The 20642-nt window shown below is 34.9% G+C and overlaps 2 protein-coding genes across 2 annotated transcripts; one reads left to right on the top strand and one right to left on the bottom strand.

Moving 5' to 3' along the window:
- Nucleotides 1-1506: 1506 nt before the first annotated feature.
- Nucleotides 1507-6319, bottom strand: LOC128867677 (PRKR-interacting protein 1 homolog). Its single transcript, XM_054109112.1, has 2 exons — nt 6140-6319; nt 1507-1893 (listed from the first exon to the last, which is right to left on the bottom strand). The coding sequence occupies exons 1-2, from the start codon at nt 6239-6241 to the stop codon at nt 1540-1542; spliced, it is 456 nt and encodes a 151-aa protein (XP_053965087.1). The 5' UTR covers nt 6242-6319; the 3' UTR covers nt 1507-1539.
- A 3303-nt stretch (nt 6320-9622) lies between these two features.
- Nucleotides 9623-15741, top strand: LOC128867829 (LIM domain-binding protein 1). The gene is made up of 2 exons (XM_054109372.1): nt 9623-9735; nt 13813-15741. The coding sequence occupies exon 2, from the start codon at nt 13843-13845 to the stop codon at nt 15589-15591; it is 1749 nt and encodes a 582-aa protein (XP_053965347.1). The 5' UTR covers nt 9623-9735; nt 13813-13842; the 3' UTR covers nt 15592-15741.
- Nucleotides 15742-20642: the final 4901 nt, after the last annotated feature.

Here is a 20642-nt window from a genome sequence, read left to right as displayed (position 1 = left end):
GTTTGGAACCAGTTCCGTTGTGTACTGCACCGTACCGCACCGTACCATACCGTACAATGCTGCACTGCACAATACTCCAATAAATATTATGTGTTTATAATGACACTTGTTATCATTTTCATGTTTCGATGCCTACATACCAAAATAGTACAAAAAAAAAATAAAATCTTAAAACTCACACAACTCTTTTAATTTTAATTCAATTACAGCCAAATATAGCTCATTCGACGCAAAATTAAATTTCCTATAACAGTAGTGTACTAAAAAAAATCCTCGATATCGGATAATATCGTAAAAATTATGTCAAAGTTGAAAAAATCGAGAAAACATTAAAAAATTCCAAATACTTCCGTCTACAGTCTCGTCAGTTGTCATTTCAGAAAAATTGTCAACACACTGTCAAAAAGGCTTGTTTTTGTTCTTTCGAACTAAAAAAACAAATTCGAAATCGGATGGAAATTGGCGAAGTTAGGAGTGATTCTTCACATCAAACTACTGAAAATCGGTTTATGGCCACAAAATGAGATTTTGGGGGTGTATTGGAAATTTCTCCTATACCATTTTGTTTAGTTTTTCTATAGCCATAAGTTGTGCTAGGTCTCCATAAAAGTATATTTAATTTTTTTTTTTTGTCACACAGTGTAATATAATATAAGAAATACTTAAATTTCGTTCTACAATTTTTTTGACATACACATATTCTTAAAGGATTATATTAACATTTTAGAAAAAAAAAATTTTTTTTCATCACCCCTCTCTCATGCATTCCCAAGGCAACTCGTTCTTCGTATGCCAGTAAACTAGCCATGTATAGTGCGCTGAATCTCACGCCTCGCCTATCGTCACTGAAACAACTCTATACAGCAGAAGAGATATATACATATTTTAAAGAGTAATTCTGAAAAAAGGTGTTATCTGCACTTTTCTTCTTAATATTAAGTCAAGTAAAAAGTTTTCAGTACTTCGTTATTGAAGTCCTTTTTTTATTTCTCGTTAGAAATGTGGCGATGCCTTCATGAAACGCCCTCACTATACTATTCGCTAATTCAAGTCGCTTGTGATCAATCGACTAATCAACATTATAGCCTATGCTAAAAGTATTAGATAAGCCCAATAATTAATCACTACATAATATTCAGGAATAGCACAAAAGATATAAGATTAAATTGAAGATATAAGATTGGATTATGGCCACTTACTTACGCAAACTAATTAGAAAAAAATTGTTCTGAAATTTCCTTCACTTAACGAGCTCTTTAAAGAAGTGAAAGGAGCTACACACCGTCGAGAAAAGCATACTAGAAGTATCTATGCAAAAGCATTTTGGCGGGATAATGTTTATGGAACTTCAACTTTTTGAGAACTTCAGTTTTTCATAGTCGAAGCATGCAATCGCTTTCGCTGGAGATTCCTACTTTCACAGGCTAATGAAGATAAGTAGAGTAATCTTGGCCCCTGCAATTTAACAAACCTTACATTCTTTTCCATTCAATAATATATTTGAAATTTTTAAGTTTTGATAATATTTAATAATTTAATTTAGTTGTCCTCATCTTGAACATTTTCATCTTCAGAGTTCTTCTTTACATTACGATTTTTTTTTATTCGTTCTTTCTTTTTCAAGCGTTTCAATCTTTTTTTTGCAGTCTTTTCCTCTGCTATCCGCCGATTTTCTTCAAGTTTTGTTTGGAAATCGAGGTCTTGCTGCTCTTTAATACTCATTGCCTGTATATTTTTTTGTCGAGAATATTCTTTCCTTCGCAAATGACGATAAACATGAAATTCGCCAGAGCCCGCACCAGCACTAGAACCCATGACATTACGCACAAAATTCGGTACAGTTTGATTATAATCCTTTTCTTTGTGAGACGCGGGCAGTATAACTGGTTTGTTCTGTGAATTATTAATAAATATATTTTAAACTTTATAAAATGTAATAACCATTTCGAAAGCAATACAATTTTTAATCAATCTGTAAAAATAATAAAATTAATAGCCACTATTGAATAAAACTGCTATTAGACCTACAAGGATACATTACTATGGGTCACTCGAGTTTTATGATACAAGGTAGTCTGAAAGTATGCCAACTTCACATTAAAGAGTTTTATATATGTGTATAGTAATATCCCAGAAGATAATTTAAGTAGCTTTTCTTAAATGAATCCATTATAGCGCGCTTACATAAACAGGGTTTAAGTGTTTCCCTGCATGCCTTCTACACGTGTCTATTTTACTTACGCGAATACAACCCAGCAATCTGTTGGTCTGGGATCACGATTAACGGTTAGTGTAATAAAAATAACTTTTGAGCGGTTTAGAGGAACTGCGCTTCGTTTTTGAAATCTTGATACTGGAACCGAATCGTGTTGATTTTGATTATTTTTGATCAATTTTAGCTACTGGGCCGCAAACTAGCAAACTGCAAATCCATACTAATTGCATTGCCGTGAAATCTTGTATGTTTCTCACGGCAAAGTATCAACATTGTTCCACACCTATTTAAAATATTCATGTCATTCAAAATTGAGCGAAAACTGACTGCTCGTTTACGAGTTAAGTGGCTGAGTTTGAATACTCCGAAGATACGACATTTTTAAGCGAAAAGTCTTCGCGGCGAATCTTGCTCGATAACTACGTGGTTGCTTTTGCATGCAATTTTTTCGTTAAGTTAATAGAGCATAGAGATAGCGGGCAGGTAAAATGGCGAATCAGAGAGGCTTATATATATATATTTTTGGTGTCAATGTGTACAGGGGGTCTCTTAAATTCTAAAAGTGAAAACCCCACCCTTAGAAAAGTTCTAGTTTTTAAGTTATTTGTTTGATTGATTTCAAAGTTTGTAAAATTTACCAACAATTCTCTTATTTTGGTTATTTGGAGGAGAATTAATGTCAGATACCTTAAAAATAGAAACTATAAAACACCATAGAAGATAAAAAATGAATAAAAATACTTAATGTATTATTTGTATTTGTATATTAAATTTATATACAGTGAAATTCCTTATAACCGGACACTCACCGTCGCAGTGTTTTTGTCCGGCTATGGGAGATGTCCGCTTATAAGGGATGAAGTCACAAAATATTTATATACCACACATATGAATTGTATTGTACATAGTTTATTTAAGAAATTTTTGGAAGTAAAGAATATTTGCATACTTTAGTATTACATATAAATACATATATGTACATATAGCGATTAAGTACATTGTACAAGTCTTTACATTTCAATACTAGTTTGATTGAAAAAATTAGGTAATGCTTGATTGCTTTAATTTAAAATGTTCATTTTCAAAGTGACTCTCGATATTTTTAATGTGCTGAAAAGCTACATAGTCATTTTTTGCATATTGTTTCAAGCCCGCAACAAGTTTTAAAGCCTCATCCTATGATGTTATAGGCTCACTTATTTCTTCTGAAAATTCATCTTCTGAATCACTTATGTCCACAGTATCATCTTGTTGGTCAAATTGAACTTCTATATTGTTGTCCTCAGTGAAAACATTTTGATCCATTTGGAGAAAACCTTTGAACGCAACCATTCGCATGCAACTGACTTAACAAACTGAATGGAAAACTACTCTTAATTTAAAACACAGGACTTGAATGAGTGTATACATGTTAAAAGGGGAATCACCTGTTTCATTTTTATAACGAACAACAAAGCTTGCTTGTGAAATTTTTGAATTTTGTCCGTTTATGAGAAATTTTTTTATGAAAATGGTTTGAAATACCTTGTCCGCGTCCGGTTATTAGAGTGTCCGTTTATTAGGATGATATTTGTATGAAAAAATGAATGAAAAACCTGTGTGCCCAAAATTTGTCCGGTTATTGGAGCTGTCCGGTTATAAGGACTGTCCGTAATGGGGAATTTCACTGTATAAATATATGCATATGTATATTTATAATTGATATGTATAAAAATATGTTTAATTGTATGCATTTTCATTTACGGATTAGGATGTAATGACTATATCTAGTGTATATTAAAATATCGTTTTATTAAAAAATCGGTAATTATACAGTTTAAGGAACACATGACAAAATTGGTCAAAAAAGTAGATGCAATACTATTTATTAATCTGAAGGAGCGAAATGATTTTTTTTTTTCGTTTAAAAGTTATTAACAAAAACTCTTTTCAACAACTAAATACACGAAAGTAAATACACTTCAGGGTCAAAATTCAATTTCTCTTTACGCATTGTAATATATGTATATCAGCTGTATTTATCAAAAAGAAATCTCTAAATATTGCCTACAACTAAAATATATTTTGTAACAAAAATATATACAATCGGGATGTTCACAGTTCGTCTCAAATTCTGTCCAAAAATGTAGACCTTTACATTTTGGCATCAAAATGTGAGCACTCCTTTCTAGTAATCGTCGCAAAACTTTACTGGTTTTGCAAGGCATTTATTCTTTGTGTCAATTCGGCAATTTAGTTCATAATTCGCATCCTGCTTTGAATGATCTTAAGAAATTGTCATTTCAAAGAAAATATGCTACATTCAATATTGTAATATATCGTGTGATAAACGCGATTATATTATTTAAAACAAAGATTTTTGTTTTGACCATCAGAAACTGAGAAGAAATCTATCATAGCAAAGGAAATAGTTGAGATATTCAACCTTATAATTTGAGAAGAGCAAATGACTTCAGATTAGGAAGATTTAATAAGAGAAGCACTCAGAATTCAATAATGTATAATGGCTTAAAATTATTCAACACTTTACCTGATGTAATAAAAAATGAAAATAATTTGCTTCACTTTAGAAAACTTGTAGTGGATTTTATAAAATTAAATATAAATTAAATGAATTTGGAATTTTATATCATGTAAAATAATAATGTAAAATGAATTATAAATGTAAAAGTTATATATAACTAATAAAGAAAATAATAATAATAATAATAAAATGCACGAGCTACCCGGAGGTATTGGTTATGTTGATGTGTCTGAAATCAAACTAGCAGCAGCGCAGATTAAAAATAACGAGCGGTATTTTTCCCGAAAAAAGTAGTATTCCATTAAAATAAAAATTGTTCTGCTTTCAGTTCAACTTCAACTTCTGCTTCCAGTTCTTCCACTTTCAGGTTAACTCCATTTCTTTGCTATTTTCCTTACATATGATAAAGTTTTATCGGACCTCAATTTTTGGGTTTTTCCAGCGAAACAGTTCTGTTCTTTACTTATACCTTAAAATATTAGCATTTCGGCAAGGTTATAGATTTTATAATAGGTGAAAAAAGTACATTTCGTAATTTAAAAAAACTACAGAACAGCGATATTCACTCTGAAAAAATTACCAAGTACCAATATTAGTGACTGAATTCCTGGCGATTTCATAACGAGTATTTTATAATTTCTAAAATAAATGGTATATAAAAGTTGTTCGCTATTGGTTGACTGAATTTCTTATTGGGTTGGTGGTAGTCAGAGGCCCGAATAAATGAGTATACATTTTATTGAGATCTACCAAGCGGTTTTTAAATTACAGTGACCACCAGTTCAAAAAACATAGTTTTGAGAAAAACACATTTAAAGTTTTGCATCGATATCCGGAGCGCCCGAGCGCCCTTTGTTAATTGCTGAATATGTAAATTGAAAAATATTTGTCGGATTCACTTCAAATTTTCAATACTTTAAGAAAATTAAAAAAAAACAATGTTTTGAAAATTCGGACTACCCCTAACCCCTTATTTCGTTTTATCCTTTTCTCATTACCGTTCCTTGATAGCTCGTCCCGCACATTTATTTTACATTTTTAACTTTAAATATTTCTATTAATTGGTAATGGTGATTAATATAAAGCACTGTGAATCAAAAGGCTGTAATATTGACTAATATTATGTGTAATAACTTTTAGATAAGTCCACCCATCTAAAAAGATTAAGTAAACCTTTGGTGGTTGTAATGGAGTCAGATTTTTTCTCCTTCAGATTTTTAATCCTGGCGCCAATACGCATCGATTCGTACCTCCTTGATTTTTTTTGATAAATTTTTGCATATGCTCTATAAACAGTATAATTACCAAAAAACAGCGGTCATATACTAGATACCTTTCCGATAATGTTTACATTGCCTTGCTTAAGATTCCTAAGCTTTAAATATATTAATATTACTTACCGGATTCATCATTAATTTTTCCAGCTTCAATCTTTGCAAATCTGTGGCGGTCTTAATAATTGGACCGGGTTTTCCTGCCGTTTTATGCTCTTCAGATTCCATTATAGGATCATAAAAAATTTCCTAACTATTTTACTTCACAACTATTTGTTTTTCTTGGAATGGTACCTGATGTCGACATCGATTTATTAGCAATATTCTGTGTGTTATCGACTTTTAGCGATTTTTAGAAATAAGCCTGTAAAGCGGGGCATACACGAAGAATATTGTTTCAAACTTAAATGACAAACAACTAATGTTATCCGTGTATGGGCATGCTGAAACATTGTTGAGGTAACGTCTGAAGTTATTATAATTTTTGGATTTTGAAGCATTTTGGAAAAAATGTTATTGTACGGATGGGGATGTTTGAAAAAAAAAACGTTAAATCAGCTCTATTGAGTATGCAGAAGAGGCACACATGGCAACAATCGTTCCCCATTGAAGTAGTTTTTTATATAATTACAGGCTTCAACATATTTGATAAGAGATCAGACGTTTTATTTTCGATCCATTCGTTAACAAATTTGTAGTTCAGCATATGATGTTTCAGATCCTTTAGTAAATTAATATACGAAACCTCTTCTCTTTTCAAGTAAAAATCCAGAGATCGTATTCTCTTTCCTTTTGGCTCATTATTTTCCTCCTGCAAATATTCATCAATAGTTAATATTGTCTAGAATTTTTTGCGCCCATTTTTACATTATATGATTTTTTCAAAAAGGACATAATATTTCCATGCGTGTAAATATGGAACATAGTACCCTACAGTTTTGAAACAATATTTCTTGTGTATGCTGAGAGAGTCTAAATTACTGCCACGTAAGTGTCCTCAGTTACTAAGCGTTTACCCGGGAAAGTTTTGCAACGACAATATAAATACATACTTTTTACTCCTTTTTGCTAATACATCGATAATTAAAGTGTATGCTTTTTCACCTGTATGTGATTTTTTGAAGACAGTAAATTCGGCAAATGATTTGACTTAACTGGCCTGTTCGGCGACGTTTGTTTGTCATCGAGAAAAAAGTAAGCGAGATAAGATTTTATAGTGTTTCAACTGTGAGCCATTGTTATGGCAAATAAGAAGTGAATTTAAAAAAAAAAAATTTTTCAGTATATTAATCACGATTTGTGTACAATATATGTGTTATGGGTATGTGGTCAGTTTAACGGCGGTTGCTTAAAAGCAAGGCGAATCTATTAAAGGTGGTGTTGGTAAATTAGCTGGTGTGTGTTTTTTTTGACGTGATAACGTCTTATAATTCGATTTAGCCGGCTGCACGCACGAAAAAATGTGTCGTTGCCTTGCTCATTTGTCGTTACCTTGCTCATTCGTCGTTACCTTGCTCATTCGTCGTTACCTTGCTCATTGCATTGAATGAACTGCAAGCGAAAACGCGGAACGAACGACAAAGCAAACAAAGCAAACGAACGGCAACGTTCGACATCTTGCTCTCTCCTACTTAAGTGAGCGTATATATGTATGTATATGCGCATATGTACATATATAAATTCACGTATTTGTATTTGCATATGCCTTCTTATTGATTATTATTAATTTGATTTACTTGAAGAATTTAAAATAAAACCAAGTTTGTTAATAATACCTGTTGTTTTAATGTTATTATTATTAATTTTTTTTTTATATATGAAGGAAAAAATGTATGGTAATATTTACCACATACCTTATAAGATATGTTTCCTATAATATATGTATATAAACATGCATATACATATACAATTTCGCGCAATTTTCAAACAGAAAGAATATATCTATATGTAAAGATGCATACAAAAAACAAATGGACAAATCAAATATACGAATCTATTCTGTACGCAAGCAAATGTAAGCTAAGTGCTTGAACTGCAAACGAGAGCGCGGAACGAACGACAAAGAGCACAATCGGCCCCCGCGGTCGGCAACGTTCGACATCTGGCTCTGTCCTACTTGAGTGAGCATATATATGTATGTATATGCGCATGTGTATATAAATTCACATATATGTATTTGCATATGCCTTCTTCCTGTGTACATGGTAATGAGCCATTTCTCTGTTGAGAATAGGACGATGATAGAAAAAGTAGGAAATGAAAGGGAGTGTTTCGAGTGTAAAGTGTCTTGAAAAAGGCAAATCGATGATGGTGCCCTTAGTGTTGTTGACTTATTAACGTATGAAGCACAATATCTTTCATGAATTTGATAAATGTTTCGTCATTTTTTAACTTGACCTATTCCATTGCAATTCCATTTACCTCCTCCTCTATATCCATACAAAATATCTATCAAACAAATAAAATTAAAATCGCAACCCTTACATCAGTATTTTCTTATGACGCTATCACGTTAAACTATCGTCAGTAAACCGACTTTACAGACAACCTCTTTTTTCTTTAGCTGTGTCCCTGTAGCTGTAAGCACAGAATAAAACAATGTGAATTAATTTTTTGTTTTCTAATTCGCCAATACCTTGCTGTGATAATCAAATCTACAAAACATTGTTGTTGGTCTAGTACCACCACCTTCAATAAATGCGCCTTGTATGTAAACCTTTTCCCTTTTTTTTGACACATAATGTATATTATTCATTGAGAACATTGCCATATGTAAACCCAAGCTTACTACGGCTTACAAAACCTGCAAATCTTGTAGTGTTTTCTTGATAGACCCGATTTACACGAGGAGACATCTGGAAGGGAGACACTGGAAATTCTCTTTTGAAGTTTCATTCGCGTTCACACGGGCAAAAATGTTTTCGCGACATTTTGACATTTAACACTTTAGCATCGTCTGGTTCGGATGTATTCTAGCACGCGCTTACATGTAAAGCAGAGAGCGTTCGACAACAGTTTCTTAAATATATGAATGAAAAATGCAAACTGGTTAAATAATAAATAATTTGTTGTTTTTTTATTGAAATATATTTATAAATTCTTATACTTGAATAAAAAAAATTAAATTAAAAATACTTCATATGTAAATAATTAACTTAAAATTAACTTGAGTAACTAGAAATGCGAGGAAAATTAGAATTCAACATAAACATGCCCCATAATATATTTTAAATTATACCTACTTTACTAGCAAAAATAATCGTGCATTTCCCAAGCAGTGTTCGGATGTTTGTCATCTTTGTTATCTTCCGTTTGCTTGAAAACCAACACATAACTCAGAACCTTCTCCCACAAAAGAAAAAAACGAATGAAGCAACTGTCAAAAATTGGAAAGATTGGAAATACGAATAAGAAGAGCAAAGCGTGTCGCCGAGTACGGGAGACAAAATCCCTTCTCTCTTCCCCGACCGTCCTTCGCCACCGAACAAAATGTTTCCCTTCCAGATGTCTCCTCGTGTAAATCGGGTCATAGTGAATGCTGATGGTGCCGTCAATGGGCTACTTTAGAGTTTCGGTAGAAATTAGTTATCTAAATTAATCGATTTTCCTTCTTGTAATATCTATATATCAATATAGCTATTGTCAAAATATAGATACAGATTAAATTGTGTTTTTTTTGTTTTTAGAAAATTGTGAAGAAATACTTAGTTTTACGCAATTTGGTATGTGATAAATAGTTAATAATATCTTATTATATTTAGGTACTAAAATGCATGTACTTGCAATACGTGGAGCTATGTTTGAGTGGCTTTTAAACGTGTAGGGGAAAATTTTTAAATACATGCAGTAAATATTAATATATGTTCTTTAAAACTCGAATTTTGTAATTTCGTCTAAGAAATGTTTTCGAGGGCTAGTTGGGTTGCGATCGATAGATCTTGGTGGTGTTTGGCGTTTAGCCTCTGGGTAGGGGCATCTATTGTACTGCATATTTTTAAGAGTTTATATTGTGATTTTAACATTCATTGCTGAAAATTCTGGAAAGACTGTAGTACATGTGGGTAGAAGTGTACCATTCTATTTCGCTCATCATTGTTGGGAGTTTCTATAATCACACTGACCAATTTCGGAAGTTTATAAATACAAATCATATATTTCTAATTGTTTACTAAAAATAATTTATCTATTTGGTATTTTTAATTGTAAGACTACGGAAAAAACAGAGGAAGCAACTGTCGAACTTAAAGTCGTCATCGAGCGCATCTAACGGTAGGGCCAAGAAGCGTGCTGTTGGTTTGATTGGTCATAATCATATTTTAGAAGTTTAACTTGATACAATATCAGAACGAAGGTAGTTGTGTGGTAGCTACAAAGGCATGTTGTTGGGCTCTGAATAATTGCATTAGCTGGTGTCATCCTCAGAGAAATTTTCTCTTTCAAATCACTCGAGACTGGACGGGTGGCTACGTTTTCCCCCTCTTTCTGCCCTGCAACCGAATATGTCTCAAGCAACATAACCATCGTCCAAAACCAGGCTGCATCAAATACAGCGTCGAGCACGGCAGGTCCTACTGGGACAACTCCACTCACCCCGAAACGCAAGTTCCTTCGTAGAGATAACCGATTACATTAGCCGGAACAGAATTATGATAGCTGCAGTCCAAGGGAGAAAATTGCACAGTAGATCGTCTTTGGTGGTGCTTCAACCTTCATAAAACACTATGGTATACTGTGCAATATTGTCTTATAGATTCAGGCATTACTGTGGGTGACGTAACGGTCATTACGATCGGTTTCATTTAATCTTGACAGATGATCGTAGGGGTCTACTATTGACTGAGCACATAGACAATCCGATACTCAACTGGGTGAGCAAGGAGCATTCCTTTGGCAGCTGGTTATTCCTCTCAGGGGCCTCGGGGATTTTCCTATTTAGTGCACTGAATTGCACCCTTAATCTCGAGTAGATAAAACCAAGCATGGTGCAACCAGCCAACAGTTCGGGTGAGCATCAGGAAAGCAAAAGCCTCTAAAGCCATTGGTTACTCTTATAATTTCTGGCAATTAGAAAACACTTTCACTACTGAAACCTGGGAAGCCCGCCAACCAAGATGTGTCTTATCGTATTTCTACACGCATTAACATATCTTCCGTAAAATGCACAATACTGCAACAGAACTTAACGCTATACACGCACAAATAAAGAGTCCTAGTAGAGTTAGATCTGCATAAGGATTTCGATTAAGTTAGTCTTGCAACGCTACTGAAGAGAAGGCCCGCAAGGTGGTCGTCACGCATCAGTAATATTGCGAGAAACAATTTTCTTTCGCATGTCAGAAAATAATTGTACCAATTGATTGCGCACAGCAACCACTGGACCTTACAGTGCACAGATAGTCCATCATTCACCGAGAGTGCCTCCTCACCTTCCAAGGGTGGCATCATTTCCCCTTGCTCAACTTCTATATCTCGAAACTCCCATCAATTGACTGACCTGCGCACAACAACCATTGTACCGAAGTGTATTAGCGAAAAAAAATTTTGAAAATTTGAAGGCTAAAAAATGGTGGCGAAGAATATTTAGGAAAAAAATGATAATTAATCAGAATTTCAATTACGCTTGTTCTCTTCAATGCTGAAGTGTCAAATTAGAGACTATTCCAAATCATTTCTCCAATTTTTATAAAATAGGCTATAATCATGATTTAATTATGATAAGGAAATCATGGGCTATAATGGGCAGTCAAATTTCTTTCTTCATAAGCAAGGAATATTATTTTTATTTTCAATCTTGTTTTTCTTTTTTATTAACCTACGGACAAGTTTCTTGAACATACCTACACTGAAAAATTGGAAAACCAAATTGAATTGAAAACCATTAACAGCTTTTTCTAAATCTGAAAGGTTATATTTTTGCCGCTAATACTGTTCGTGGGGAGATTCATTTGTCCGGCATGTAAAGGTAACTTTCTTAAAACTTAAACCAATTCATCTAATTTCACGTTTCCACTGCAGCTTACCCTTGGGTTTGCTGCCCCTAGGGTGTTGAAGTGCAAAGACCAGCCAAAACACAATCGAATGAAATACAAACCCAAACCCATTTGAAACCCTTATTTCACAGCGTGTTTGTGTTGGGTATATGTAGGTATGTGTTTTAAATATTAACCCTTTGCACTCGAGGCCTTTTTCGCTTGCGCGAACCAGCAACTCGAGACGATTTCGGCCAAATTCGGCGAACACATTACAAGTAATTGAAAAGCATTTATAAGTACACAAACGTATATAATTAATAATATTTCATTAGTTTATTCATTTATATGGAAACATGGTAACATGTTATGCAGCTTGTCAATATCGGGACAATTTGGTTGGCTGCCGGCTTCTAAAATTTGGATACATATAAAAATAAATAAATAATTGGCGCGTACACTGTTAGGTGTTTAGCCCAGCTCTTTCTCCTCTTTGTGGGGTGCGTTTTGAAGTTCCTCCACAAATGGAGGACCTACAGTCTCAAGCCGCCTCTGAACGGCAAATTTTTTTTATGATGAACTCTTTCAAGGTAGAAATACACTCGGAGGTTTGCCATTGCCTGCCGAGGGGCGACCACTCTTAGTTAGAGACTTTTTCTTTAATTTTGCAGTTTCATGCCCGGAGATACATGCACGGATACATATGTATACATGATTTAGTAATAAAAGGTTTGCTCAGCAACCAGTTTTTTCGTTCTCTCTTGACAATTCCCTTGGCAAGACACAGTGTGGCTAGTTGTAGAAATTTTGAGTATTGAAAATGAGTGAGTGGATGAAAAGTAAACGCTTAAGCGTTTATATCGGTATTTTCAGGGCGCTTAAGTCAGAACTTCATAGAGTCATTGGGACAATTCGCGCGAAATAATTAATTTTTTTCTTAGGAAACATATACATATATATTTTTCCCCCAGTGGTTCCTAGGTGGAACATAGTGCCTTAGGTAACATTATAGCGTCCTTTTGGTGAAACTGTTTCAATATGACACTTGGCCAGTTCTACTAATAATTTCTTCTGTACCAATATTTATTTATACAAATAAATATATACGAGTATGTACATAAGTTCGTCAAAAAAGTTTTGCGAAAAGTTTAATTGTTACAGGAAAATCAGTTGTTTACAACAACGGGATGTCTTATTCTTTTTATAATATTCGCAATATGGCAGGTTTTGTAATTCCCTTTCTCTTTGTTAATTCACGTGGAATTCACAAATTTTTCCTGCCAAAATTTTAGTCGTTAATTTATTATAAATAGTTCATTGTATAACAAAAACCTTATAAATCCAAGTTCCAAACTTTGTATAAAATTCGCAAAAGATTAAAAAAATTGTCAAAAAATTTTCAGCTCATAATCAGAATCTTTAGAAAACTTCTGTGAGTGCAGTTTTATAGTCTATTAAATTATAATATAATAGAGTTTAAGTTTAGAGTCGCTGAAAACTCGCGACCACGTTATGGGATTAAATCAAGGCGGATCTATTAAAGGTGGTGTTGGTAAATCAGCTGATTTGTTTTTTTTTTCTTTCGCTGTGTCCATGTTTTTTTTTTGTTTTCTACTTTTTCAATACTTTGCCGTGGCAATCAAACGTACAAAACATTGTTGTTGGTCTAGTGCGACCACCTTTAATAAATGTACCTTGGTCCAAATATAAATAGTCTTTATCAAAAATCTGTTTTATATTATGCCTCACTCTGAATATTTTTTTATCGATGACATTGGAAATTCCAGTATGCTATGTTGCTTTAATTGCATTATTTTTAATTTATTTTAGATATCAAATGTGTCCGGTGAAAACGAAAGAATGTTAGGAATGAATCGTCGTGGAATTAATACGGTACCTACAATGACATCTCAAGCAGCTATGGACGAGAACAGTTGGAAAAATATAAATGTTGCCGAGAACTCAACGCTTTTAAACAATTCAAACAACTCTACTATGAATTCTGATGGTTCGAATCAAAGTGGCTTTCCCCAGAACAGTATTGCGTACAATTCAAGCAATAGTCAATATCAGCAAGGAGGGCAGTCTTCTCCTGCTGGCAATCAATCAATCATTTTTCAAAACACAAATCCTCCGGGATCTAATACTCCTCAGTATACGTCTTCGCCTGCTCCATCTGGTTCTTCGACACCGGGACCCGTCGTACAACAAAATATTGCAGGTTCTTATAATCAATCTACGGGTTCGGGGTCATTTAATGGTCCAGTCGGGGGTCCATTTGGTTCACCATCTTCAAGTTTAGGTCAATTTAACAGACCATCAAGCTCAGGAACTCCATTTAACTCCACCCAAGGTAGCCATTTTACTTCGCAATCCGTTTTTGGTGTAGGTGGCCAATTCAGTACATTACCAAGTGGTTCTCCGTTTAGTCACACAGGCAGTCATCCAATGATGGGAAGCACTCAGCAAATAGATCGTATGGAACAAGGATTTAGGCGACATAATTCTTATTTTAGTCATACTGAGCATCGTGTTTTTGAATTGAATAAAAGGCTTCAGCAACGCACAGATGAAAGTGATAACTGCTGGTGGGATTCTTTCACCACTGAATTCTTTGAGGATGATGCCCGATTAACAATACTATTTTGTTTAGAAGACGGACCGAAAAGGTATACCATTGGGAGAACACTAATACCACGATTTTTTCGCAGTATTTACGAAGGAGGAGTTTCGGATTTGTATTTCCAGCTTAAACATGCAAAAGAGTCATTTCATAATACGACCATTACGCTTGATTGTGATCAATGCACAGTCATAACACAACACGGCAAGCCATTTTTTACTAAAGTATGTGCCGATGCAAGACTCATACTAGAGTTTGTTTATGACGATTATATGCGTATAAGATCTTGGCACATGACAATCAAGGGACATAGGGAACTTATTCCTAGATCTGTAATAGGCACTTCGATGCCGCCAGACCCAATGTTGTTGGATCAAATAACGAAGAATATTACGAGAGCGGGCATAACTAATTCCACATTGAATTATTTAAGATTATGCGTTATACTTGAGCCTATGCAAGAATTAATGTCTCGACATAAAGCCTACGCTCTTAGTCCTCGTGATTGCTTGAAAACAACTTTGTTTCAAAAATGGCAGCGGATGGTTGCTCCCCCAGGAAAAAAGGATCCACAAAGACCGGCTAATAAAAGGCGTAAACGAAAAGGTTCGAATTCAGGTGGTGCGGCAAGCGCGGGTACGCCTCCTGTAACTAATCAAAAGCGTTCCCCTTCGGGCCCGAATTTTTCGCTGTCTTCGCAGGACGTAATGGTTGTTGGTGAACCAACTTTGATGGGCGGCGAGTTTGGTGAAGAAGATGAACGATTAATTACAAGATTGGAAAATACTCAGTATGATGGGACTAATGCGGTGGAGCATGAAAATCATTCTGGTTTTGGCCATGCAGACTCTCCAATATCCGGAGCTAACCCGTGGAATATCGACCGAGCAGGAAATATCCCATCTAGTCCTGGAAATCCATCTGTGCAGCAAAATAATACGAATATTTCCGAAATCGACAAAAAGAGTCCAATAGTTTCACAATAGATGTGCATCTAAAATTGTGTACGTAGCTGTATTTAACGTATGTATTTCATATAAATGGGAATAAATTTGACATAATCGGAAGTAACAATAATATGTAACTAAGATTGTAACTCCTTTGGCTTTTTTATTGTAAAATAAAGTTGAAATATATGTTTCTTGTTTATTGTTAACGAGCTAATTACAGTCGTGACCTCTCCAAACGCGTTATAAATTACAGAAAGCTTTTATAAAGTAGGCCTCTTCTATTCGCCATTCCCCTGCTCGGTATATCTATGCTAGATTAACTTGACGAAAAATTTGCATGCGGAAGCAATAAGAAAGTTATTGAGTAAGATTCGCCATTAGCGAGTATGGCTATAGCTTATTAGACTGGTATACGCCACTGCCTTACCAACACACGTGATTTATTCATTGCTTCATCTATTCGCTACTTCTAACTCTTGCCGAGAAGAAGAGGCCTAATATTATATAACATACTACTATTTTCGTCATCTCAAAAATATCGCTTTTTTAAAACTTTGCTCTAATGCCAAGGCGAATTTAGGACTGGGGGTCGCGTCTTCTTAAAACTGTTACTTTATTTTTCGCGATTTGGCAAGTTTAACGTCAGTTCTCTTACCAATACAAAACAAAGAAAAGGAGGAGAAGTTACATATTTGTGAAAATTCTGTGAATGGCTTGGTAATATTATGATTTGTTAGATTGTTAGAAGTGTAACCAATTAAAAAGTCCATAAATTTAATTTGAAAAATTACTTTTAATCAATTCAGAGTAAAAAATGTGTGAAAATAATACAAATTAAGAATCAATTTACTTTTGCTCGGTATGACTACATTTTGCCTTGCCTGCCACCTATGGCTTTTAGACGGTCCAGAAACGAATTGTAAGCTGCCCGAATGTGACGATGGCTTTTTTCAGCACCTCGAGACTGGTGAATCTTTTAGTTCGGACCTAGCCCTCCAAAATGGCCCAAAGAGAATAATCCATCGGATTCGCGTTTGGTGAATTTGAGAGCCATTGTGTGGACGTTATGAAGTTCGGAAAATTGTTTTTTAATCATTCTTGGTTCAATCGAGTTTTGTGAGACGGTGCCGAGTCCTGTTGAAACGTCCATGGTCTGCCACCGAAATGTTTGTCTGACGGTTACGAAGCCACCTCCAGAATACTTTCCCGATAATATTTCACATTTACCATGACGCCAGACTCGATTGGAGAGCGCCCATCTTCGGTTACAGTGGCCCAAACCATTACCTGTGGCGGATGCTGCCTCCTGGTGGCCAATCGATGAGTCAAATTCTAGTATGAACGGTCGGTCAAATAAAACCTATCGTTTTGGGAGTTTACGAATTGCTCAATTTGAAAAATTTTCTCGTCAGAAAACTCAATGTTCGGAAATTGACTGCTTTCACCCAAGCGAAGCAACTCCTTTGCTCTTTCAAGTCTGACTGGTTGCTGCTGTGGTGTGAGATCATCCGCCTTTTGGATCTTATAAGGCTTGACTTTGAGATCATTTTTCAGTATGCGGCGGATGCTATGTTGAGATATTTTCAGTTCTTTCTCCATTTGATTGGAACTTCGTCGGGGATTTCGCTTAGGTCGCTTCTTCACTTTTTGAACCATTTCACGTGACGTTGCAGTCTTTTGATGACCACCTCAATGACGTTTCGCGACGCTACCAATATCATTGTAACGAGTAATGGTGCGATAAACAAAAACTTTATTTACTTTAAGGTGCTCGAGCTCACGAACAATCGCTGTTTGTGGTTTTCCACCTAAATAGTTGTATAATGCAATCACACTATTAAGTTTGAAATCCATTACTGATTTCCTTTTTTCGCGTTAACTCTCGGCAAAATACTTCCGCGCGCTTATAAACAATACTCTGGACTGTCATTTAGCCGAGCCGAACAGATGGCAACTGCTGCTGAAGTGACAGTCCTGGATCGGATATAAATCCGAATCGTTCTGGTAACGTAGACCCCAAATGTCGTTGGAATAATCATGGATGAATGTATAACGATAGTACAACTAGGAACTATTAGTGATAACTAGCGCAGCGAATCAAATGGAGATGGACCGAACATCGCTATGCCAAATGTGGTCAACATGTCTATAGAAAGAAAGAAATTATATTTTAATTTCAGTGCTTTGTTTCAATACCTACTCATCCTTATTTGTTTTTGTGTTGGATGTTGGTAAGGTCCAAGAAGGCATGTATATTGAATCGAATATTCTTAAAGAAGGCCAAGGTGAATTTATTAAAGGTGGTATCAGTAAATCAGCAGATTTATTTTGTTTCTTTCGCCGTTGACAATCGAATGAACAGAATATTGTTGTTGGTCTAGTGCCACCACCTTTAATGAATACGCCTTGGGTTGGGGCAATGATATAAAGTGATGCGTTTTGTGGTTAGTGATAGAGGCTGATGTCTTTAAAAAATCGATGCTTTTACTCGGAAGCACTCGAAATCGCAAATGAAAAAATTAAGTGGAAATAAGAGCGAGGTTGTAATACAGCCGCTGTATGCCCACCTTTTAAAAACCAAGTTTCTTACTCTCTACTTTAGCGCAAATAAATATACAACTATTTCATCTCAACAGTTATTTTAAATTAAATTGCTTGCCTCTACATACTCCTTAACGGCTGTTTCTCAGAAACGGAAATAAAAAGATTCTCGCAAAGTCTCAAAATTTTACGAAAAATTGCAACCAAATTCATAATTTTTCTTTCATACAAAGTACAAGCACCGTCAACAAAAAAAAAAAAAAAATTGACATACCTATTGGAAACGGTATCTTGTAATCATTGCAACTTACACTTTTTTATAGTACAATCCAGTAGGATATAAAACTAGGTAGTCAAAAAAATTAGAAAAAAATTCTGGTTAAAAAGTTGAATGTTTCGATGAAAATTTGGAAAATTTTGTACAAAATTTGAATTCTGTGTTATATGATTTTTGTTGTAGTATGAGCTATATTTATAACTAGCAAACCCAGCCCCCTTCGCTGGGCACACTAAAATAGAAGAGATATGGTTTAGAACAGAAAATATATGATTTTCATATTATTTATTTCTTTATTCTTTATTCAAGCGCTTTGGCATAAACAATATGTTTTGTTTTTCTATTTGTTTTTGAGTAAATATAAAATATAAATTGAAAATCAGGAAAAAAGAAGATTGCTTTTAAATTTCAAATCAACGCATATGAATAAACAATCGTCTTTTTTCCTGATCATCCATGAATTTTTCGTTTCAATTTATATGTTTTATTAAGCATTGGAGCTTTTTTAACCATTATCCATTTATATTTTTCAAAAAAAAAAAACGAAAAAATTTTTTTTTTCACGAACACATAATTTCATTCGGATTTCACATTAAATTCTCAAATTTCGTAAGAAAAAATCCACTCCAAAAAAATTCACAAACAATTTTTACATGTTGCACTTACGTTTTTTCCTTATGGCATCCAAATCAGAAAGAAATATAGACCCATTGTAACTCACACTGTCAATTTGACAGTTCAGTTCCGCCCCAAGCGTTAAAAAAGTAAGCTACATTATGGCTGGTTCAAAAGAACGCTGTACCCGTTGCCAGTGCTCCGAATTACAACCAAACTTTACGAAACCCATTTTCAATACTTACTTAACAATGTGCGTAAGTTTGGTTTAATTCGGTTCAAAGACACGGCGGGTCCACGTTTTGGCATATATTTCGAGACCCCAGTCATCAATAGGTATGAAAATTACCCCGTATTAAAGCACTTATCAACAGCTTTCATTTGATACCCATATTGTACACACACAACCAAAGGTTACCCGGGTCCACGTTTTGACCTATATCTCGAGATCCCAGTCACGTAGCGGCATGAAAAATACTCTGTACTAAGGCATTCACCAACAGCTTCAATTTGATATCCATATTGTACAAACACATTCTAGGCTCCACGTTTTGGTCTCTATCTCGAGACCCTAGTCACGGAGTGGCATGAAGAATACTCTGAACTAAAGCATTCACCAACAGCTTCCATTTGATACCCATATTGTACATACACGTCCGAAGGTTACCCGGGTCCACGTTTTGACCTATATCTCGAGAGCCTATCTACCAATAGGTATTGAAACTATACGGAAATCATCTTCATTACCTACTTAACAATGTGTGTAAGTTTGGTTTAATTCGGTTCAAAGACACGGCGGGTCCACGTTTTGGCATATATTTTGAGACCCTAGTCATCAATAGGTATGAAAATTACCCCGTATTAAAGCAGTTATCAACAGCTTTCATTTGATACCCATATTGTACATATACAACCAAAGGTTACCGGGGTCCACGTTTTGACCTATATCTCGAGACCCCAGTCACGGAGCGGCATGAAAAATACTCTGTACTAAAGCATTGACCAACAGCTTCAATTTGATACTCATATTGTACATACACATCCGAAGGTTACCCGGGTCCACGTTTTGACCTATATCTCGAGCCTTATCCACCAATAGGTATCCAAACTATACGGACACCATCTTCAGTACCTTCTTAACAATGTGTGTAAGTTTGGTTTAATTCGGTGCAGACACGGCCGGTTAGCGAACACACACAAAAAGTTGACTTTATTTTATATATAAGATTTTTTTCAGTTTGTGTCCGAAAAATCCAAATATCTTACGGAACCCTATTTTTTTCCAAAATAAAATGTAATCCATGTTACTCGTGGATGATGTAGCTTTCGAATGGTGAAAGAATTTTTAAAATCGGTCCAGTAGTTTTTGAGCCTATTCGTTACAAACAAACAAACAAACAAAGTTTTCCTCTTTATAATATTAGTATAGATAAATATAAAATAGGGGTGTGTTATGGTGGTGAGAGCAAGTATATGCAATTGGCGAGTGCATTCTCTGTTGGGCATTTGGCCGAGCTTTTCCTTCTCCGTCTCCGTACGACAGTTGCAGAGAATGCTTCCGTACTGGAAGGCTTTTTAGCCCTTTTTGCGGCTGCTCAATTATTGTCCGAAAGTACTGGAACAATCCAATTGTTATTATTTGATGAATTGTTGT

This window comes from Anastrepha ludens, chromosome 6 (assembly GCF_028408465.1).
Source record: "Anastrepha ludens isolate Willacy chromosome 6, idAnaLude1.1, whole genome shotgun sequence".
NCBI classification, from domain to species: domain Eukaryota; kingdom Metazoa; phylum Arthropoda; class Insecta; order Diptera; family Tephritidae; genus Anastrepha; species Anastrepha ludens.
This window is presented reverse-complemented; position numbering and strand designations above follow the sequence as displayed.